At 38.5% G+C, this 24,270-nt stretch overlaps 1 protein-coding gene and 1 non-coding gene across 3 annotated transcripts in view; both read right to left on the bottom strand.

Annotated features, from left to right (window-relative positions):
- The window catches only part of Fam120c (family with sequence similarity 120C), a 117,722-nt gene that overhangs the window by 70,757 nt on the left and 22,695 nt on the right, over positions 1-24,270 (bottom strand). For both annotated transcript variants that reach the window (XM_052170955.1, XM_052170956.1), the window contains exons 2-4: positions 12,555-12,801; positions 10,451-10,533; positions 2,440-2,568 (exon numbers count right to left, since the gene is read on the bottom strand). In XM_052170955.1, coding sequence (XP_052026915.1) covers positions 2,440-2,568; positions 10,451-10,533; positions 12,555-12,801 — 459 coding nt within the window. The remainder of the gene's footprint in view (positions 1-2,439; positions 2,569-10,450; positions 10,534-12,554; positions 12,802-24,270) is intronic.
- On the bottom strand, positions 9,810-9,965 carry LOC127675963 (U1 spliceosomal RNA). The gene has a single exon (XR_007975624.1). It is a non-coding gene; the product is annotated as a U1 spliceosomal RNA (small nuclear RNA).

The following is a 24,270-nucleotide window of genomic DNA, read 5'->3' as shown; positions in this document are numbered from 1 at the left end:
TTCGAGGCCAGCCTGGTCTACAAAGTGAGCTCCAGGAAAGCCAGAGCTATAGCTATACAGAGAAACACTGTCTCAAAAAAAAAAAAAAAAACCAAATCCAAAAAAAAAATGTTGGATAAATGGATGATGGTAAGTGCAAGAAAAAAAAAGTTCATTGTGTATGATGGAGCATGCTGCAATCTTAGCACTCAGAAGGCAGAGACAAGGAGATCAGTGCAAGTTTAAGGACGGTGTGGTCAATATAGCCAGTTTGAAGACAGTCAGAGCTACCTAGTGAGTCTCAAAAAAACAAACAAAAGTTCACTATGAGCCATTTATAAATACAAATTAAATAAGATTAGCACTGTAGGTATAGCTGAGACATAGAGTACTTGCCTGGCAGGACAAGGTACTTTATAAATAAATCAGGACTAGCAAGAAAATGCTTGCCACTAAGCCTGACCATGTGAGTTGAACCACATGGTAAGGGAGAGAACAGACCCTTGCAGACTGTCTTCTGACCTCCACATAAGCATGCACCACACACACACACACACACACACACACACACACACACACACACATACACACACACATTTGCATGCACAGAAATTTTATTTAAAATATTGTTCAAGCATAGGTAAAGAGATATCTACTGTGAAAAATGGTTTGGCATTGTTATAAATTTAAATATACACTTACCATATGTTCTAGAAATCTTAATTCTAGATATTTATACTGTGAAAATGAAATGCTATATTCATACAAAACCTTGTGTGCAAATGTTTACAGTAGCTCTATTTATAGCAACCTAAATACATATCCAATCTAAATATTCTTTAAGGCATGTGTGGATGAATGAGCTGTTTATACATCCATAAAATTGAATTACACACACACACACACACACACACACACACACACACACACACACACACAGCACAAAACATCCAAGAACTTGAAAACTCTCTTTTTTTCTTTAAGATTTTTCTTTTCATATGTGTGTGTAGAGGGTGGTCAGTGTATGTATATGCTATATACATGGAAAAGAGTGTTGGATTCCCCTGGAGCTAGAAGTATACACAGTTATGAGCTCCCAACATAGATGCTGTCAATGAATCCCAGTCCTCTACACAAAAAGTACATGTTCTTAACCACTGATCCGACTCTATAGCCCAACTTGAAAGAATCATGAAATTATTATGTTGAATGACAAAAAATATACTCAAACTATTATATTTTATGATTCTGCCCATGTAATATTATCTAGAAGACGTAACTATAGTTAGAGAGGATGCCCAGGTATTAGGAATGGGTTTCAGTGGTATTACAAAGGGACAGCCTGAGGATCATGGGGGAATTGGGATACTGGAACTTTTCTGAATTCTGATTTTAATGATGATTATATAAATTAATAACTCAAAAGTTCATAGTCCTATACAAAAAATTCAAACTAACCAATGTTAATTTAAAAACACTCTAAGTTTAAAATATATTGCACATATTAATCAAATTGCTAAAAAAAAAACTAACTTATTTTTTGTAACTTTCACTTTATAGTATAAAATCCTAGTTGGGGGCCTTTCTTCCAATATTAACAATTATTTTGATTCTTATTTTATGGGGACTCATTTGAAATAGTCTTTTTTAATTATCCACCCAATCTTCCAGAAAGACACCCTTTATATTAAAATATACATTAAGAACAATGAAATGTCTCAGTGGACAAAGGTACTTGCCACCAATCCCCAGAACCTACATGGTACAAGAAGAGGACCAACTCCCCAAAGTTGTCCCCTAGCCACCATATGTATACTGTGGATTACACACAATAATAAACAAAAAAATATTTTAAAAATATGTAACTATCAAGATTAGCTGAGGGTATAGTTTAGTCGTATTCTACAGTGTGGGTTTGATACCCAGCATAAAATGTTGAAAGAAGCCACACAGCAGCATTACCTAGAATATTTTGTTTCTGGGGAATGAGATTTTAGGCAGCTTATTTATTTTCTAATTTTTCAGACTATGTTTGTATGCATTAATCATCAGTAGGAAGACAACAAGAACAAAGGACTCTTTCTATTCAGATCTTAAAACATTTTTAAAGGAAATTTTAGAATTTCAGCCAGTAAGTAGGGGAAATCAAGTAGGAAGGAGAAAACTGGGGACCACCGAAAAGAACAGAGGACTTAGTACTGTGACAGGGAAATGTAAGAAGGCTGGTGAAGGCCAGCAAGATGGGTCAGAAAGTAAAGACACTTGCCATTAAGCTTGACAACATGAGTTTGATTCCCATAAGTCACATGGTGGAAGGAGAGAACCAACTCCAACAGGTTGTCCTCTGACCTCCACACGTAGGGGAGAGCATGCATCTGCAAACATGTGCACCCAAAATAATTTTTTTTAATTTAAACTAAAGAAAGCTGGTGATTCTTGGGAAGGGGAAGACAAACTCACCTGAGATTGTTTGAAAACATCCTTGCCAACCACATCCAGGTTTGAGGGGTCTTTGATGGAACTAACATACTCAGAAACAGCCTTGATCACGACATCACAAGGAGGAAGAACCAGCTGATGAGCTCGGACCTAGGAAAGGCAAAATCAGTAAGGGTTACCAATGTCAAAGTTGAATCACTAAGAGAAATTCCAAAAATGCATGACAGCTTGGCATAGTCTACCAGAGTCTTCAGGAAATAAAAGAGGAAAGAACTAGAAAACAATTATTGGAGGAGGTAGTTGACACCCAAACATTTCCAGCTTAAATAACAAAAGAGGGAACTTTACAAAGCAGGAAAGTCCAGCTTATTTCCAGAGGGAGTGGCTAGGTTTGGGAGGCCACCTGTTCCTAGTGAGAGGGAACACCAACAGTAGCTGGGCACAATCCAGAGAAGCTTAGACAATCTCTAACTGTCTCCATTAACAGACATTTTAATGTATTGTATTACATTAATGTATTTGTTTGTGTGTGCTTGTGCCACAATATACAAGTGGAGGTCTGAGGACAACATTTAGAAGTCACTTCTTTCCTTCCACCATGTGAGTCCCAAGGATTAAACTCAGGTTGTGCATCAAGCCATCTTAACCACTCCTTAACAGATATTTTAAATATCAGAAAAACAGGGCAGATCCTGCACAGCAACAAGAATGATGTAAGGAGATGCTGGAAAAACTGTTGTCAGTGCTGGGTGGATGGTACTTCGAATTCAGCAGAACAGCAGTGAGATGTCATGCTATGTAGGTAGGTAGGCTGTGCAAAACACACTCTTGAGGCATACTCTTGGGGAAACTCAGGAAGAGGCACAGGACTATACACTGAAGGCTATCTAGGAGAATACTGCTAGATTGGAGCAAAAGAACTTAAAATGAAAACTACAGTGTTAAATAAGCAGAAAACTTCCTGGGAGCCAGAATTTGTAGGGGAAGTCCACATCAGCTCAAAGTTGTACTCTAGACAACTGGAAGGACTGTACAGGGGTGAAGCCAGCATTTATAATCAGCCCTATTATGGAACACCGAGATGTGTAAGTGATGTCTGAGAATCCATCTTTGAAGCCCTGTACCTGAACTGGATCCCCATGTGTAAGCTGGCTTCCCAAAGAAAGACCTGGAAACAAAAACACAGCTACCTAGGACATGGTTGGCATCTGCCACCTGACATCTCAAGAAAATTCTGAAAGCAGGCCAGTCTTCCTGGATCCTAGAAATGAATGCCCAGACACTCCAAACCAAACTAGCAATCAAGCTGGTTAGTGTTTCTTCACTTTATCCCCAAACCCAGCGAGAACTCTCCCCTTCACATTTATTCAACCTTTACTCAATACCAAGTGTCAACTTAGCAAGCAGATTGGGTCCTGCTCTGTTCTTCCCACATCTGTTCTATTCCTTTCTCCTTACAACTGTAAAAGCATAGGCTTGCCTGGTGTGCATAGTCTCTGTGTCTTCTGAGGTGTGGGACTGGTCTGTTCCCTGATCTCATGTCTTTACCTTTTCCCTTTCAGTCTACTGTTAATGAAACTGTCTCATGTCCTCCACTTTTGTTTGCTGACATTCCTTTTCCTATCCATGTTCTCTCTCTTTTCTATCAATCCAATACCACTGTGCTTTCTCCTCAGATCCACAATAGCTACTATATTAGCACACACATACTAACAGTGCCTCTTCTCAAAATGATCAATGTTTAAGTGATGATGGTTTTGTATTTCACTACTACTGCACAGTATCCTAATGGGCCTGAGCCTGGATAGTGACTACTGCTGCGACAGCATTGTACTCTTGGGGGATACTGGAGATCAAGTCTGGTGCTCTGAGCACAAGTATAAGAGAGGAAAATGATAACTCAACCCATCAAAAATGATTTCCTCTTGAACACTGCAAATATTTGTGCATAAAATCCTAAGAAACAGGAAAGATGCAATGTTGCATGTCTCTTGTCAGTAATGCCCCCTATGAGAGTGACTTAAAATTCCAAAGAATTTGAGAGAATAATTATAAATATGTTCAAAGAAATCAAGGAAGTTACAAGATCCCATCTGAATTCTGAAAGAGGGGAAAGCAGCTGAATGAAAGAAGTCGGTGCAAAATACTGAAATGGAATTCAATACTACCACAGAAAGACTGAAGAAACCCCAAACTGAATTATTGGAAATTAAAAATTCAATAAGTCAAATTAAAAGGTCAGTGGCAAGCCCCAGCAATAGAATGAATCCTGGGAAAGACACAGTACCAGGCTCAAGGACAAAAAAGAAATATCAACACTCAATCAATAGTAAAGGTAGGATAATTCAAAAGAACAGAACATACTGGGCGGTGGTGGCACATGCCTGTAATCCCAGCACTCTGGGAGGCAGAGGCAGGCGGATTTCTGAGTTTGAGGCCAGCCTGGTCTACAGAGTGAGTTCCAGGACAGCCAGAGCTACATAGAGAAACCCTGTCTCAGAAAAACAAAACAAAACAAAATAAAACTTGCAGCCAGGTGGTGGTGGCGTACACCTGTAATCCCAGCACTCTGGGAGGCAGAGGCAGGTGGATTTCTGAGTTCAAGGCCAGCCTGGTCTACAGAGTGAGCTCCAGGACAGCCACGGCTATACAGAGAAACCCTGTCTCGGGAAAAAAAAAAACCAAATCAAAAAAAATCAAAATCAAAAACAAAAACAAACCCCAAAAGAACAGAACATGCAAGACGAACAGTACAGTATGAAAAAAAAGCAACAAATTGATAAGCCATGTGACACTGAAAGCCCCGACCAAGGGCTGGAGAGATGGCTTAGCAGTTAAGAATATTTGCTTCTCATGCAGGATACCTGAGTTCTATTCTAAGAACCACAGTTGCAGCTCACAACTGCTTTTAACTCTAGTTCTAGATGATCCATTGTACTCTTCTGGACTTTTCGGGTACCAGGTACACACATGGCATACACATATACATGCAAGCACACATACATATATATATAAAAATAATAAATCTTAAGAAAAGAAAAACAACTACCCATTCTCCTGCAAGCAGCTCTAACTGAGCACAATGGAACACAAAAAAGACAATTAGTAGATGTGTTTGAAAAAAGAAGTGTCCTATCAGGGGCCAGAGTAGGGATGAGGAAGGGTAATAGGGGATAAAAATGACTAGATTCATTACTTAATGAATGAAAAACTGTTAAAGAATTTAGAGATTGTTGAAAGAAATCACACAATACTCCATTGATATGTAGAAATTCATGTTCTCATGCATCAGTCAATAATAAAATTAAGAATGAGAGACTAGAGAGATGGCTTAGTGCTTACAAGCACTTGCTGCTCTTCTAGAAGACTAGAATTCAGTTCCTAGCGCCCATGTCAGGTAGTTCACAAGCATCTGTAACTCCACTTCCAAGGTATTAAATGCTTCTGGCCTCTGTGGGAACCTGAATTCATATGTACCTGTACTTATATGCACATACACACACACAGATACATGTATTATACATGGTTAAAGATCATAAAAAACTTCAAAAATAAATTAAAATTTTTATATTTATTTATTTTATGTGCATGAACACTTTGCTGGTACATATAGAGGTCAGTATAGGGCTTTAGATTGCCTGGCTCTAGAGTTATAGATGGTTGTGGACTGTCATGGGAGTGCTGGGAATCAAACCTGGCTCCCCTTCTAGAACAAGTACTCCTAATCACTGAACCATCTCTCTAGCTCCAAAACAAATACATTTAATAGTGAAAAAAATCATAATTCTGGGGTCTCGGGAGATGGCTCAGTATTGCTGCACAACATGAAGACTCGAGTATGAATCATGAGACCCACATAAAAAGCTGAGCATGGTTACACATGTTTGTTATCCCAGTGCAGGGGGTGAGTGTAGATAAGAGCATTGCTAGGGCTTAAGGACTGCAAAGCTCATTCAATGGTAGACCTTATCTTAAGAGAATAAGGTGTGATACACAATGGAGTACTATTCAGCCATTAGAAACAATGAATTCATGAAATTTTTAGGCAAATGGATGGAGCTGGAGAACATCATACTAAGTGAGGTAACCCAGACTCAAAAGGTGAATCATGGTATGCATTCACTAATAAGTGGATATTAACCTAGAAAACTGAAATACCCAAAACATAATCCACACATCAAATGAGGTACAAGAAGAACGGAGGAGTGGCCCCTTGTTCTGGAAAGACCCAGTGTAGCAGTATAGGGCAAAACCAGAACAGGGAAGTGGGAAGGGTTGGGTGGGTGAACATGGGGAGGGAAGGGGGCTTATGTGACTTTCGGGGAGTGGGGGACCAGAAAAGGAGAAATCATTTGAAATGTAAATAAAAAATATATCGAATAAAAAAAAGAACAGCGAAGAAAATCAGAAAAGAGAGAGAGAGAGAGAGAGAGAATAAGGTGTGGAAAGACTTGATACAGTAGCGTAGAGGAATACCAGGACAGGGAAGCGGGGGTGGATTGATTGGGGAAGGGGAAATGGCTTGTGGGATTTTTGGGGGAGAGGGGAATCAGGAAAAGGGACAACATTTGAAGTATAAAGAAAACATATAGCTAATAAAAAAGGTAAATTAAAAAAGGAGAATAAGGTTTTAAGTTATACCGCATGACACTTGTTATTCTCACCTGGTCTTGGATCGCACCCACATGCTTGTGCACATATACCATATATGGATATACTCTGCACACATTCATACTAACAACATTTTTAAATAAAAATAATTCTGCAATACATGGAAGCTCTTTATATCCTGACTTGAAGTAACCACAAAAAGACCTCTTTGAAACAACCAGGAAAGTTGTAAAATGTATTAGATATTTAAATGATAACAGCCAGCAAGAAGGCTTAGTAGACAAAGGCATTTACAGCCAGTCCTAATGACCTGCACTAGATCCTCAGAACCCACATAGGAGAGGGAAACAATGCACACTGTCTTCTGACCTCTACACAATCATCATGGCATGCACACACACACACACACATACACACACACACACACACACACACACACACACTATCCACTGGAGATATTCTCATATGTAAACTCCAAGATGATGCTTAATCAGCCAGCTAGGTATCACCTGATACGAACAACTTGACATGTAATATTAGCCATCATCCTAGCTAAGAATATAATAACCTTATATGGGCCATAACATGGTTACAGTATGGATCATAAAATGGGTGATTATCCAATGTGATTATCCAAGATGAGTCCAATAAGTCTTAAATGGGATCAGTAGCTCCTCTTAGGAGAGATACAGAGAAGGATTTTACATTCATAGAAAAGAAGATGGTGTAAAAATGAAAGATACTTAGGTATGCTCATAGCTATTGGAAATATCTTATCTCTTTTTTGTTGTTGTTGTTGTTTGGATTTGGTTTTTTTGAGACAGGGTTTCTCTGTGTAGCTCTGGCTGTCCTGGAACTCACTCTGTAGACCAGGCTGGCCTCAAACTCAGAAATCCGCCTGCCTCTGCCTCCCAGAGTGCTGGGATTACAGGCGTGGGCCGGCCGCTACCTCCACCACCCGGCTCTTATCTATTATTACCTTTCCCTCAAAGGTCATTGGGTTTACTGGTAACTTTATTAAAGGCAATTTCAGCTAATCATACCACAGAGGCAGGAGGATAGAGGCTCAAGTATAGTCTGTCTGTCTGCCTCTCTCTCTCTCTCTCTCCCTCTCTCACTCGCTTGCTCTCACTCTCTGTTTCTCTCTCTTGTGTATGATGTGCTGGGGATGGGGGCGAGTCAAATTTGTTCTTCATCCACTTTGCATTTTGCAATAAGGGGTCTGATTAGGACCTGGGGCTGGATAGTTAAGCTCGGTTGGCTTGCCTGAGAGCACCAGGAATCTGCCCGTCTCTACCTCCACAAGGTCAGGATTAGAAGCATGTGCTATCATCCCTGTTTTTTTATTTCCGTTTGTTTGTTTGTTTGCCTTGCTTTTTCATGTCTGGAGATCAAAGTCTCAACCTTATGTTTATGCAGTAGGTCCTTTATCAATGGACCCATCTTCCATGCCTAGCCCCTAGATGATTCTTTACTATAAGAAAGGAAACTAGTGAGCAGCCAAGAGTGCGTTTGGGGCTAGACAGATGTTTACTTGGCAAATGTTTGCTGTACAAACATAAAACCTGGGCTCAGATCCCTGGTACTTATCTATATAAAAAGTCAGATATGGCAGCATACATCTTTTACCCCAGTGCTAGGAACACACACACACACACACACACACACACAATCACACAATTTTTATTTTATTTGTAAACCTGAATCATGCACAGTCATCCATAGTAACATGTGCTTATAACTTAGCACTCAGGAGGCAGAAGAGGGATTGATTTTGAGTTGTAGGCTAGTTGGTATCAGGCACTATCTCCAACTTTAAAAAAAGGAAGATTGGAGCTAGAGCAATAACTCATGGAGAGAGGGCTCAGGGTTTAAGAGCACTGGCTGCTCTTCTGGTCCAATGGAAGCTCAAAACATATATAACTCCAGTCCCAAGCGATCCGATGCTGTCTTCTGGCTCCTACAGGCACTATGCACTCATGCAGTACACACAGACAGACATGCAGACAAAACACTCATGCATAGATAAATAAATTTCAATTGAAAAATAGACAAAAACTTTTTAAAGGTTCATGCTTATATATCAAGTAGGAAACAGCCGACGAAGAGTGAGGGAAAATGAACTGATGCCAGAGAAAGGCAAACTGCTGAACTGATCCCCTTAAGCTGGCAAGAGCGAATAGGACCTTTATAAATAGAAGAGCTTGCCCTAGATGGGGTATGGACAAGTCATGGTCATCAGATACTAGCAGAACCCAGAAACACAGATTAAAGTGGGGCAGGTGAAGAGGAAATGGAAGTTCCCAGAAATTCTCTCCCTGTCGCTTCCATTTGCTCAGTGAAATAAGAAGTAAGATCAAGAAAAGTGGGTGAACCAATAAGGAGAGTGTAGTAGAGGCTAATGGAAGGAGAAGGTAGAAAATGATTTTCTAAACACTGGAAAACAGGAGATTGATAGTATCAGCAGATGACCAGTGCCAACTGGTGTCAGTTCTTCACGCTTCATAGCAGTAAACTTATTTTTTAATATTTACTAAACAAATAGCAAAAATGATCACATCATTCATTTGAAATATGTGTCTGATCTTTAGTCAGCTGGGGCATCTAGTCAGATGATTAGCAACTGTATTTCTACTTTTGTCAATTTTCTGATTCTATATGCATTTTTTTGCTACTGAGGTATTAGTATTTTTCTTTGCCAGTTTGTATAATTTCTTAAGTTATGGGTATTATCAGAACTAATTTTTATCTGCACGTAAAATATAGTTTTACTTTATTTTAAGGGGAAAGTATGAGCATAGTCCCATACTACCATGAATTATGCAGTCAAGTTTCCCACATTTTGGGATATCACAGGAGTCACCACATCCCAAGTGCAAACTTGCCCTGTGAAAATCACCCTCTTGATTGTGGTATCTCCACTGCCAGCTAAGTATTGTGTGTAAAATATTTAAAATCTAATGGAAGAGGGCACCAATGAACATGCTAAACTGCATGGAGAGAATTGCATGAGGCCTCAATCCTACACAAAGAACTACAGGCAAGTCCTTCCGAAAGCCGGGGAATGGAGAGGTGGCTCTCTCCAGGGAAAAGTATACCAATTGGTCGTCCTGTGCCCAACCATCAGCCCTGGAAACATATATACAAGCAACATTTATGGACTCATCAGGTTATATATAGGAAAATATATGTATATACAAATACATGTATGCATCCAATAACAACTGATTTTTAAAGGGGGAACATGAGAGAGAGCAGGAAGGATATATAGGAGGGTTCAGAGGGATGAAAGGAAGGGGCAAAGTGCTGTAATTAAAATGTGACCTTGGAAACAAACACAAAAGTCTTCTATTCTACCCCATCAAAGTTCAATCAAAACTCATGTTTCCTAGTTGTACAGGAATAAAATAAGGAACATTACCTTAAGTGATGCAAGAGGATGTTCTGGTCCCAAAAGGCTCCAGTGAAAAGCAGCCAAGTCTTCATCTGGTAGAATGTGGTTACCTATAAAATACATTTCATTTATTTACTATACAAATGTGTGCATAAGTCTTTTAGGTCATAAAGGAGATCCACGTGGGAGAGGAAGTAGCTGAACGAGACATGGGCCTGTGTTCTTTTTATTTTATTTTTGAGAAAGGATCTCACTAAGTAGCCTCTGGCTAGCATGAAACTCACTCTGTAGACTGCTCTGGACACAAACTCATAGAGATCCACCTGCCTGATTGCCAAGTGCTGGGATAAAAGGCATACACCAAAATATCCAGTAGGCCTATATTGTTTTTTGTTTGTTTGTTTTTTGTTTGTTTGTTTGTTTTATGGATTTGGTTTTTTTGAGACAGGTTTTCTCTGTGTAGCCCTGGGTGTCCTGGAGCTCACTCTGTAGACCAGGCAGGCCTCGAACTCAGAAATCCGCCTGCCTCTGCCTCCCAAGTGCTGGGAGTACAGGCGTGTGCCACTACTGCCTGGCTAGGCCTATATTCTTAATGTAATAATTAATTATAGTAACTTTTTATGTGCTGATCTCCCACTCTGCATCCTGTGTGTTACATGTATCTCCTTTACAATGATCAAGCCTCAGAGTTTTCTCCCTATTTTATAGACAAGGAAACTGAGATTCAAACAATTTTAGTGACTTGGCCTAAGTTAAGTCTATAGAAGAAAAAAAAGTCAGGACTGTCTGACTCCCAAACACATGGTATGACCTATTACCATAAGTAAATGATAACTATTGCATAGTTATACTGCCTTTATTTTGTAATAGTAAATTACGGAAAAGTGCAAGGCACTTTACATGTCTCACGTCACTTCACCACATGAGTAACACCATGGGATAGTACCATTTCCATTTCTGAGATGATAAAACTGAATCCAGGGAAGCATGACTTCAGTGATTTGCACAAAATCTAATTCTAAAACTTGGGCTGATTCAATTAGATTACCTAAAGTGATGTTCTTCGGGCTTTCAGGGCAGAGGCCACAAGGCTAGCCTATTTATGTTCCTGCTGTCAACACTTGGAAAACCAATTCAAAATGTCATCAATTCTATAATTTACTTTGAAATGCATTTTTAACAGAAAGCCTGAAAGTTGGGTGTAATGATGTATGTCTGCAAGCCCAGAACTAGGAAGGTTAACACAAGAGGATCTTAGGAATGAAGCCAGCTTAAACAATACAGTGAATCCCTGCTCAAAAACAAGAAAAAAAGAAAAGGAAAAAGGTAGGTGGGTGGGTGGTAGAAGAATGGATGGGTACATGTGAGAGCAAGTGCTGTCTCAAGTTTTCCCTGAAAATGCAATTTCAAAGATATTATTCAGAAAGTTTCCTAATAAATAACAAAAAAACAGAGAAAAACATAGTCCACATTATCTTCTTGGTCTAAATCTAGATTTTTAGAAAGAAATGCTAGCAGCCCAAGTGGAGAAGCAATGCGATCTAGGACTAGTGAAACATAAGACTCTGCATCTAAGTTCCGGAATATAACTAAAGGGAAGTAATAAGAATTAATATAATGTTCTGGAATATCACAACAGTTCATAAGACACTCTTATGTTCCTAACTTACACTGTTATGTTCTTATTTTCATCACAAATTAATATGTTTATAACATACTGAGTTTTTCAGAGGGCATCAAGTTCCTACTGCTTTTGCCACAGCCTTTTATGGCGTGAGAGCATTTGTTTTTGTTTTTGTGTTTTGAGATAGAGTCTTTCTCACATAGCTCAGGCTGGCCTTGATTATGTGGCCAAGGGTGGTCTCAAACTCCTGATCCTTCTTTTGCTACCCTCTGAGTGCTAGAAATATAGACATGTTACACCACACCCACGTATGCAGTTCTAGGATTGAACACAGGGCCACATGCATGATAAATAAACACACTACCCACAGAGCAACATCGCAAACCAGCATGAGGACTCTAAAAAGGCAAACCCAGCACTGCCAGGCTAGATCTCTCCAGTACACCTATCTTATCAATACAAGAAGAAACTTCACCAACCACCGGAGCTCTGTTCTTGATTACCTACCAAGCAGTGCAGCAAATATAGGAAAATTCATTCGCTTCAACCCCAGCTGCTTGGCCACTTCCTGCATCAGAAACTGGTTGGTTGTAAGGTTCTTGCCGTTCCAGCTCAGCTTCAGTGCATGGGAACTGTAGTAAGATGGAATATTGTAGAGCGCATACTCAGAGTCATGAGCGAGAAGGCCATGAAAGCCATTCTCCCTGAAAAAGGCCACCACTTCCAAATGGTGGTCTTCAAGGCTCTGAAAGACCTAGGAGAAAGAAAAAGAGAATCTGTCATGATGCAGAAATTGACCTATATATAGCTAATAAAATTGGAAATCAGGAAGATCAGCACCTAATTTATAAAGATAAAATTTAAGATTATCTGTGGCTAAAGAGAACAAAACAAGCCAGCCATATATCAGCTTAGAACATGATTATGTCTATACATGTGGTTACTGACTGCCCAACCTTGAAGTCATGAAATAAATACACTATACATTACTTAAGTGTTTATTTGAAACCATAACAGAGATTTTCATAAGAAAAACACTAAAATCATTTATTGCTCAATAGCTACGAACTGTGCACATTCTACCTTTATAACTTTTTTGTTTTTTTTTCCCCGAGATAGGGTTTCTCTGTATACCTCTGAGCTGTCCTGGAATTATAATCTTACCAGAACTATCATGGCAAGGTATATATGAAAGAAGGTACTCAGAGGTAGAAATCTTAGTGCATCTATCTATTTTTACAACATTTATTTATTTTACATGTATGCTAAATGTGTATGTACCAGTTCATTGAGGTACCCATGGAAGTCAGAAGTCACTGGATGCCCTAGAACTGGAGTTATAGTTAACTGCTCAAAATACATGAAAGAAGCTGAACCCAGGCCCAACATATGACCACCTCCCTTTCACAATTTTTGGTGTTCCACCCCCATCTTTTAGAAAGGAGAGGATATTTCCAAAAGGGAAGTTTCTAACAGGGATTCCCAGATGGAACCCACAGATGAGGGTCAAAAACTTTACCCCGTTTTAAAAAGAGCAAAGCTAAGTTGTAAAAGGCTGGCTAACCTCAAAGTCCCATGAGTGACACAAGATAAAACTTAAGCTGAACTAATTCCAGAATATGTACCTCTACTGTACCAACCACCCTCCTAACAGCACTATTTTTTTTATGGAAATAGAAACAAGACTATTAAGTACCCTTGCTACATATGTTCTATTTGGTGTATTTGGAGCACAGAAACGTCATTTGTATACTTACTGGATCCACCAGACTAAGTCCTTTGACTACAGATATTTTATCTCAGCGTTTCTGGCTCTACCATTACACCTGGTGCATAGTAATATTAATGACAGTGACTAACAGATCCTGACTCTGTACTATGCACAAAGCAACGTATCTTTATACTTTATATGCATTAATTCATTTAGACTTAAAAATATTGAGGCTATTTATCTCCAAAAAAAGAAAAATGCCCAGACTGGTTCTGCAGTCTATAGATCTTGATGTTTTTTAACTCAATCGACCTATATGCTCATTATTGTAGTTGCTGCTCATGTTTTGACACAGGATCTTGCTATATAGTCCTGGCTGTCCTAGAACTCATTATGTAGAACAGGTTGGCCTTAACCTCATAGAGATCTGCCTTTCTCTGCCTCCTCAGTCCTCACATTAAAGACATGCCTAGCTCAAATGATCTATATTTCATTTAAGTTCTAAAGTAACAATAATTTTCTAAAGTCTAATGAGAGAGTCAACACATTATACTTTTGGTAGGGTGTAGAAAGAATTTAATCGCTGTTGATACTCATATCACAGATGAGGTCACATAAGGGAAAAAACACTAATAAGCAGAAAGCAAAGCAAAGTTAGCAAATAGTATTATAACATATTTATACCTACAGATACAATTAACTCCAGATGTGCCAGAGTAAGAGAATTGTTTTCTATTGTCCTCTTATGATAGCTCTTCCAGCATACCTATTATACAAGTTGCTAGTTCATCCATCATTCTTGTGCCAGGTGAGCAAAAAATATGATCTAACCTCTTGTATCATCACAACCTGATTAGGTAGGCATCATAAGTTCAATCATACAGATAAGGAAATTCAGACTTGGAAGATAGAGGTGTCAGGCTCAGGGCCACAGACCTAGAAAACAGCAACCTAGGCCAGACTCTCACAAACATCCGTGCTCTATGACATAACTTTCAGCCTGGCTGAAGCTGATTATACCATAGTTCAAGTGATTTCAACCCCAGAAAGCCAGGGACTTGTGATTATTGGGGGGAAGGACAGGGAGAAAAAATATATAGCTACATTTCCAAGGCTGGTCTCAGAGTCATTGGCTCAACTGATCTTCCTATCTCTGTTTCCTGAGTGAGTAGGGCTGTAGTTGCACGTCACCTTACCGGGTGAATAACTAAAGACTTTGGTGTGTGGATTGAATGCAGAGCTTTGTGAATGACAGAACTTTTAAAATTTTTGAGACAGGGTCTTACTAGTTGTCCAAGTAGGCGTCAAAGTTGGGATTTTCTGCACAATCAGATATAGCAGTACTAATGATCTTTAATCTGGTGGATCTTCGAACTCTAGGAATATAAATGACAATCACTTAAGAGAATCAAAAACAAAACTAGAAACATTAAGCCCAGTGGTGATGGCAGTGGTAGTGGAGGTGGGGGCAGCGGCTGCAAGAGCAGCAGCAATGGTGGCATACACCTGTAATACCAACACTCAGAAGGGAGGCAGAGGCAGGCCAGCCTGGGCTACAAAGTGAGTTCCAAGATAGCCAGCACTACTCAGAGAAACCCTGTCTCCAAAGAAGCAACCAACCAACCAACCTCTCTTAATATCCTTCAACTCTGGTGTATTATAACAATTCCTATGATCCAAACACTTGTATTTTCAATATACTTTCCTCCTTAAGAACTACTAAATTAATCCACTTACTCACTTTACTTCATAGGCAACTAAGATCTAGAGAGGGTACATGCTGAGACATGACTACCTAACTAGCAACAGAACCAGGATTACAACAACAACAACAAAAACCCTCAAACTTCCAAGCACAGGACATTTTCACTACATATTCTGGAGTAGAATAAAGGAAAACATCAGAATAAAAAAAAATCTCACAAGTCTTTCTTGCAATACCCTATGACTCTCTGCCAACCTGTTTCCAAGATGAAAACAGGTTGCACCCCTGAGCTTGAACACTTAGTTTCTCTGCCTAAAATACCTTAGTGCCTTTTGTAATGTTCCAGATATTTCCATAGGCCCATTTCTTCTTAGACAAATTCCTTGGTGATTCTCCCATCGCCATCCTACATTTTCTACTTTTCCTTTCATTAATGTATTTCTTTGGGGTAGACATCCTTCACATGTGTGTGGAGGTTCTATGATGACTTACAGGAGTTGCTTTTCTCTTTTTACTTACTGGTTTAAGAGACTACAGAGATCATCAGGTTTAGTGGCAAGCATCTTTCTTTACCCACCCCCATACCCACAGACACACAGTGTCTTCAGTCTTACACGATCAAGAAAGATCGGATAGGAACAGAATCAAATTGAAAACACCATCATCTCCAATTTTCAAAAACCACAGGCTCTAACATTTTTTATTCTTTTTTTTTTTTTTTTTTTGGTTTTTTGGATTTGGTTTTTTAGAGACAGGGTTTCCCTGTGTAGCCCTGGCTGTCCTGGAACTCACTCTGTAGACCAGGCTGGCCTCGAACTCAGAAATCCGCCTGCCTCTGCCTCCCAGAGTGCTGGGATTACAGGCGTGTGCCACCACCGCCTGGCATTTTTATTCTTATTTTATGTGCATGAGTGTTTTGCTTGCCATGTCTATCTATTCACCAATTGTGTTTATAACAGTTGGAGGCCAAAAGGCAGTAGGGGTTATGGGACTCAAAGCAGGGTTTTCTGAAAAAGCAGACAGTGCTCACTATTGAGGTATTTCTCTAACCCATTACAGGTTATATCTTACTTCTATTTCTAAGGTCTTACCACAAGAAACAAGTGGCATAGAATACTTAACAAAGGCCTACCAAGGTTATAAATAAAAGAAAGCAGTACTGACCACCAAGCACCATTCGTTCAGTATCTGACTTCTAAAGCAGATGCATGCCCAGATTACATCTCAGGCACATAAGCAATACTAATTATTAATTAGTATGTACTATGCTCTAGGCCCTGTTTCAAACCTATGTCCTACATATTAAACTTTGAATAACATCATGAGACATTATTGTAGCAAACTTTTATTTCAAAATAATTTTTATATTTTACAATGAAGCATATTTTTATATCATAAAATTCACATAATTTATTCCTTTTGTATTATGTTCCCAAACCTCTACAAATACTTCAAGCAAAATTTTTTATGATAAAATTAAAGATTTACATGGAAATATTTCAGATAAACACATTAAAATTGACAATTTTCATGGAAAATTAAAGAGTAAAGTGGTGGACATGTAAAACATTGCTAAATTAATTGAAATATGGGATAGAAACATTTTATGATAGAATTGAAGATTTACATGGAAAATATTTCTGATAAAATTGTAGAAAAATGTAGAAAAACATATTAGAATTGAAGATTATCATGGAAATTTTTATATAGATATAATAATGATAGGCATAAAAGTATTCCTAAATTGATTGAAAACTGAATTATAGAGGACCCTACTATATCTCTCCTGGGCATATACCCAGAGAATTCCCCAGCATGCAATAAGGACACATGCTCCACTATGTTCATAGCAGCCTTATTTATAATAGCTAGAAGCTGGAAAGAACCCAGATATCCCTCAATGGAGGAATGGATACAGAAAATGTGGTATATATACACAATGGAGTACTACTCAGCAATTAAAAACAATGAATTCATGAATTTTTTTAGATAAATGGTTGGAACTGGAAAATATCCTAAGTGAGGTAACCCAATCACAAAAGAATACACATGGAATGCAATCATTGATAAGTGGATATTAATTAGCCCTGAAGCTCTGAATACTGAAGAAACAATTAGCATTATCAAATGATTCCCAGGAAGAAGGAAGAAGAGGGCCCGAATCCTGGAAAGGCTTGATCCAGCATTGTAGGGGAGTACTAGGACAGAGAAAAGGGAGGGGGAAAGATAGGAGAATGAATGGAGAGAAGAGGACTTATGGGACATATAGGGAGGGGGGACTGGGAAAGGGGAAAGCTTTTGGATTGTAAACAAAGAATATAGAAAATAAAAATATATATAAAAAAGAAAAAGAAAATTGAAGTATAAACATTTTCTGATAAACTTGAAGATTTACATGGAAAATATTTCTGATAAAATTGAAGAAATATATAGAAAAAAACATGTTAAAATTAAAGATCATGGAAATTATATAGATAAAATGATAGACATAAAGATAATTCTAAGTTGATTGAAGGTGGAATTATAAACATTTTCAGATAACACTGAAGATTTACATGGAAGATATTCCTGGTAAAATTCAAGAAATAAATAGACAAACACGTTAAAATTGATTATTTCATGGAAAATTTTACATATAAAATGGTAGATATAAAAAAATCTTTCTAAATTAATTGAAGGTGAAATTACATTTGTGACAAAATCAAAAATTTACATTGAAAACATATGTGATAAGATAGAGGAAGTATATAGAAAGACATTAAAATTGAAGATTATCATGAAAAATAATGCAGATAAAATGGCAGACATAAAAAACATTACTAAATTAATTAAAAGGGAATTATAAACATTTTCTGATAAAATTGAAGATTTACATGACAAATATTTCGTTAGTCTATGTCTTTTTATTGAGGAGTTGAGTTCATTGTTGTTAAGTGATATTAGGGAATAGTGATTGTTGCTTCCTGTTATTTTTGATGTTATTTTTATGTTTGTGTAGGTATTTTCTTTTGGGTTTGTTGGAAGATTACTTTCTTGCTTTTTCTAGGGTGTAGTTTCCCTCCTTGTGTTGGAATTTTCCATCAGTTATCCTTTGTAGGGCTGGATTTGTGGACAGATATTGTGTAAATTTGGTTTTATCTTAGAATATCTTGGTTTCTCCATCTATGATGATTGAGAGTTTTGCTGGGTATAGTAGCCTGGGCTGGCATTTGTGTTCTCTTAGGGTCTGTACGAGATCTGACCAGGGTCTTCTAGCTTTCATCGTCTCTGGTGAGAAGACTGGTGTAATTCTGATAGGTCTGCCTTTATAAGTTACTTGCCCTTTTTCCCTTACTGCTTTTAATATTCTTTCTTTGTTTAGTGAATTTGGTGTTTTGATTATTATGTGCTGGGAGGAGCTTCTGTTCTGGTTCAGTCTGTTTGGAGTTCTGAAAGCTTCTTGTATGTTCGTGGGCATCTCTTTCTCTACGTTAGGGAAGTTTTCTTCTACAATTTTGTTGAAAATATTTACTGGGCCTTTAAGATGTAAGTCCTTGCTCTTGTCTATACCTATAATCCTTAGGTTTGGTCTTCTCATTGTGTCCTGGATTTCCTGGATGTTTTGGGTTACCAGCTTTATGCATTTTGCATTTTCTTTGACTGTTGAGTCAATGTTTTCTATAGTATCTTGAGCGCCTGAGGTTCTTTCTTCTATCTCTTGTATTCTGTTGTTGATGCTTGCATCTATGACGCCTGAATTCTTACCAAGGTTTTCTATCTCCAGAGATGTCTCACTTTGTGATTTCTTTGTTTCTACTTCCACTTTTAGATCCTGGATGGTTTTATTCAGTTCTTTCACTTGACTGTTTGTATTTTCCTGTAATTCTTTAAGGGATTTTTGTGTTTCTTCTTTAAGGACTTCTGCCTGTTGACCCATGATTTTCTGTATTTCTTTAAGGGATTTTTGTGTTTCCTCTTTAAGGGCTTTTACCTGTTAATCGATATTCTCCTGTATTTCTTTAAGGGAGTTACTTAAGTCTTTCTTGAAGCCCTCTACCAGCACCATGAGATAATGATTTTAAATCCAACTCTTGTTTTTCCAGTGTGTTGGGGTATCTGGGACTTGCTGTGGTGGGAGAACTGAGTTCTGATGTTGCCCTGTGGCCTTGGTTTCTGTTGGTAGGGTTCTTGTACTTGCTTTTCGCCATCTGGTTATCTCTAGTGCTAGTTGGTATTGTTGTCTCTGGCTGGAGTTTGTTCCTCCCGTGGGCCTGTAAGCCTGTGTCCTTACTCCTCTGAGCTCAAAAGTGAAAGCACTGCTGGGAGATCTCTCTCTCCCATGCACAGGCAAGTAAAATTTCTATTTTACTTAGTCACCTTTATGAATGTAAACTTTTTATCCTTCTCTCATATATTACATCCCAGCTATAATTTTCCATCCACCCTTCCCCCTAGTCTCTTCTACCTCCATCTCCTCTTTCTCTAGAGGTCCAACTCTCCTTCAACTCCCCTTGGAAAAGAGCAGGCCTCCCAGAGACATCAACTAAATACAACATAACAAGCTACAATAAGGCCAGGTACATATTCTCATGACAAGGCTGAAGGAGGCAACCCAGTAGGAGGAAAAGGATCCTACAAGCAGGCAAAAGATTCAGAGACAGCTCTGGATTCCACTGTTAGGATTCTCTTAAGAACACCGAGCTACACAACCATAATGTATATGCAGAGGACCTAAGTAAGACCCATGATATCTGTGATCCCACTTTATTCCCAGGGTCAGGTTGATTCTGTGCTCTTGTTCTTGTGGTGTCCCTGATCTCTCTAGTTCCTCTGATCCTTCTTTCCCCTCCTCCACAGGACACCCTGAGTTCCTCCTAAAGTTTGGTTGTGGGACTCTGCATCTGCTCCCATCAGTTGCTGGATGAAGTCTCTGATGAAAATTATGCTAGGCTCCTGTCGAAGAACACTGTACAGGCAGGAAACATTGTAGCCCAAAGGTTTTATGGCTGGGTTAGTGTTCCAATCTCTCTACTTAAGGCCTTGCCAAACATTTTTTCCAAGACAGGGATTTTCTGTGAGCCCTGGGTGTCCTGGAACTTACTTTGTAGACTAGGCTGGCTTCAAACTGAGAGATCCACCTGCGTCTAAAGGCAGTGCACTGACTCCAGTGTATTATAGTAATCTTTACTCATTTGTCAGAGATGGAGAACTTGAAATAGTTGATAGTCTCAATTTCTCTACTATACCCCACCTCCCTCTTTCCCACTCCCTCTTTCTGTCTCTCACATCTTTTAAGAACATTTAGTATTAACCGTCTGTGTATGTGTTTATGGCAGACTTCTTGGGATTAGAAAAACTAAAATTCATCTCTGGAGAAGTCTGAGTTTCCTTTCTCAGTACCTATTAATTACTTGCTGCTCTTCATCTAATGCAGGGCCCTGTGAAACTTTACCCGTACACATTGACATGTTGACTGGTGTTGCCATTATTCGTGTCCTGTTTAAAAAAAAAAAAAAACACAGTGTCGAGGTCTCACAAGTGCAACTTCTCTGTCGTGTTGAGAAAGATACTCTAATAGCAGGTCTCCTGGGCATCTGGATCTTACCATCTTTCTGCCCCCTTTTCTATGGTGTTCCCTGAGCCTTAGCTGTAAAGGCTGTGCTGCAGATGATCCAACTGGAGTTGGGAACCCACAGAAACCTACTTTCTGCCAATCAAAATTATAGTTTGAGTTAGCTCCCACTAGATAACCGTAATTTGAAAAATGAGTGTTGGCAAAAAAGTAGACAAACTGGAATCCTCAAGCTGGGTGTGGTAGCACATACTTGTAATACTAGTACTCAAGAGGCTAGAGCAGCAGCATCATGAGTTCAAGGCCAACCTAGACTATGTAGTAAGACAAAAAAGAAGTCAACCATAAACACCTATAATCTAGGTATTTGGTGATAAGATAATCTGGAGTTAAAGGACATCCTCAGCTACATACTAAGTTTGTGGCCAGTCTGGGCTACATTATACCTTATTTCAAAAGAAAATAAAGGTAAACAGAAGAAACAAACAATAACAACAGACAGACAACAAATTCAAGCTGGTCCAGCCACTATGGAAAAGAGGTTTTCAAATGACTAAACAATTATCTCATGATCTAGTAAATTTATTGCAAGACATAACTCAAAAGAATTAAAATAGGACATGGAAAGATTCTCAGCTTCCCTTCTCTAAGAAGATGAGGGGATAATGGGGGGATTGTAAGGGCAGAACTGGGAGGAGAGGAGGGAGGGGCTGCAAATGGGATGTAATGTGAATAAAAATAAATTATGAAAAAAAGATTTGAAAATCTATGATTGTATCAGAAAAGATATATGAATAGTCATAATAGAATTATTCAGAATAGTCATAAAGAACAAACACCTTAAATGTCCAACAATGAATAAATAATAAAATGTGGTGTAAAAATTATACAAGGGACTATCATTCAGCCACAAAATGGAATAAAGTGTGGATGCATGCTACAATGTAAAGGTATCTTGAAACATGCTAAGGCAAGTGTGGCAGTACACACCAGCAATCCTATTGTCAGGAAGATGTAGCAGGGTCATGAGCTTAAGGTGAGCCTGTGCAAGGTAGTAGGAAGCTGTCTCCAAATATCAAAACAACAACCCCCACAAAAAGGAATAAAACATTGTACAAGGGAAACAATCCAGACACAAAAGCCAAATAGTATATGAAATTCCCTGAATAGATAAGCCTGTTGAGCTGTAAAAAAATTGACTGGAACTAGGGAAAAGGGTTAATAGTGGCTACAAGTGGGCGCTGGGTTTCCTTTAGAGGTTATAAAAGTTACCTAGAATTAGACAATAGTAATAGTTGTACAACTGTGAGTGTACCAACTTACACATTTCAAAATTTTTGATATATGAATGATAATTTATTTTTTAAAGTAGAACCTGGCTTCAAATTAAGCTGTATTCACAGAGGGCAAGAAGCTCCTTAAACCTCACTTCAAGAAATTCTTTTACCTGGCCTGGTGGCACAGACCTATAATACCATTGTGATAGGGGCTGAGGCAGGAGGATCATAAGTTCTAGACCTACTTGGGCAGGCTGTAGAGCAAGTTTATGGTTAACATGGGCAGCATAACGAGACCATCAAAAATCCACATTATGACAAGGGCTTGGGCTAGAATTTATGCTACTTGCCTACCACAGGGGAGAATATTTTTCAAGCCAGGTATGGAGGGCTTTAGTCTTTAATTTAGCATATGGACATAGGGGCAAGAACATCACAGATCTGAGGGCACCAAAGGCCACAGAGCTACATCCAGAATACAGAGTAGAGTGATAGTGGCTAATTTCTCGTTATAGAAAAAAAAAGTTATTTATATGTGTGGGTGTTTTGTCTACATGCATGCCTGTGCACCATGTGCAGGGACTCACCACAGATACCAGAAGAGGGGTTGGATCCTCTGAGTCTGGAGTTATAGATGGTTGCACGAGCTGCCATGTGCATGCTGGGAATCAAACCCAGGCCATTAGCAACTTAATTATCAATATTAAATCAAACACGTCCCATCTACTTACCCTCCATTTTTTATATTATATTTTACTTGTGATAAAAGGAACATCATTTTCCATCTTAGCAATTTTCAAGTATATCCTTTAGATGTGTTAATGATGATCACATTGTTGTACAAAAGATCTCCACAACATTATTTGTTTTTGATTTTTTGAGACAGGGTTTCTCTGTATAGCCCTGGCTGTCCTGAAACTTAACTCTGTAGACCTCGAACTTAGAAATCTGCCTGCCTCTGCCTCCCAAGTACTGGGATTAAAGGCGTGCACCACCACCGCCCAGCTCTCCACACCATTTTATCATGAAAAGCTAAAACTCCAGAGCCAAACAACTCCCCTTTTCTCCCCTCAGCTTTATTTTCCAGTTCTATTCATTTGCCGACTTTACATATAATATATCTGGAATTGTACAGTATTTGTCCCTTTGTGTCTAGCCTATTTCACTTAGCATGCTGTCCTCTAGGCTTATCTGTGTTATAGCATGTGATGGGATTTCTTTCCTTTTTTTAACTTGTAGAACATTCCCACTGCAAACATACACCACATTTATTTAACTATTCACCCATTGATGAGACACTTGTGGATAGTTTCAATCTCTTTGCTACCATTAATAATGCTGCTTCGGTCATAGGTTTGGTATAAAAAGTATTTGAGCTCTTGCTTTCAATTTTTATGATACATGCTAGAAGTAGAACTACTGGACTAAGGCAGCTTCATTTTTAATTTCTGAGGAATCTCCACAGTGTTTTCCATAGTTGCCATATTATTTGATAATCTTATGAATACTGCACTGAAGTTCCAATTTTCTACTTATTTGAACATTTATTTCCATCTGGGAAATATAAATCAAAACTATATGAAGAATCCATATCACCCCAGTTAGAATAATTATCATTAAGAAAATAAACTGTAAGTAAGGAATATATCGAAGAAAAAAAGAAAATAAATAAGAACTGTTGGTAAGGATATGAGAAAAAAAGCAATCCTTATACAGAGTAAGCAGGCATGTAAATTAGTGCAGGCATTTTGAATAACAGTATAGAGGTCCTTCAAAAAACTAAAAATAGGACTATCATAGCACCCAGCTATATCAGAAGCAATCAAAGTTGCCAGAGTTGAAATACAGGCAGAGCCATTTTTCCTAGCATTGTTGGTAACTAGCAAGCTATGGAATTAGCCAAGATGACCATCAAAGAATGAATGGGTAAAGAAAATACAACACAGATGCACACACACACACACACACATACACACACA

Source organism: Apodemus sylvaticus, chromosome X (genome assembly GCF_947179515.1).
Source record: "Apodemus sylvaticus chromosome X, mApoSyl1.1, whole genome shotgun sequence".
Lineage (NCBI taxonomy): Eukaryota > Metazoa > Chordata > Mammalia > Rodentia > Muridae > Apodemus > Apodemus sylvaticus.
Note: the sequence above shows the minus strand (reverse complement) of the source record. Positions and strands in the feature narration are given on the sequence as shown.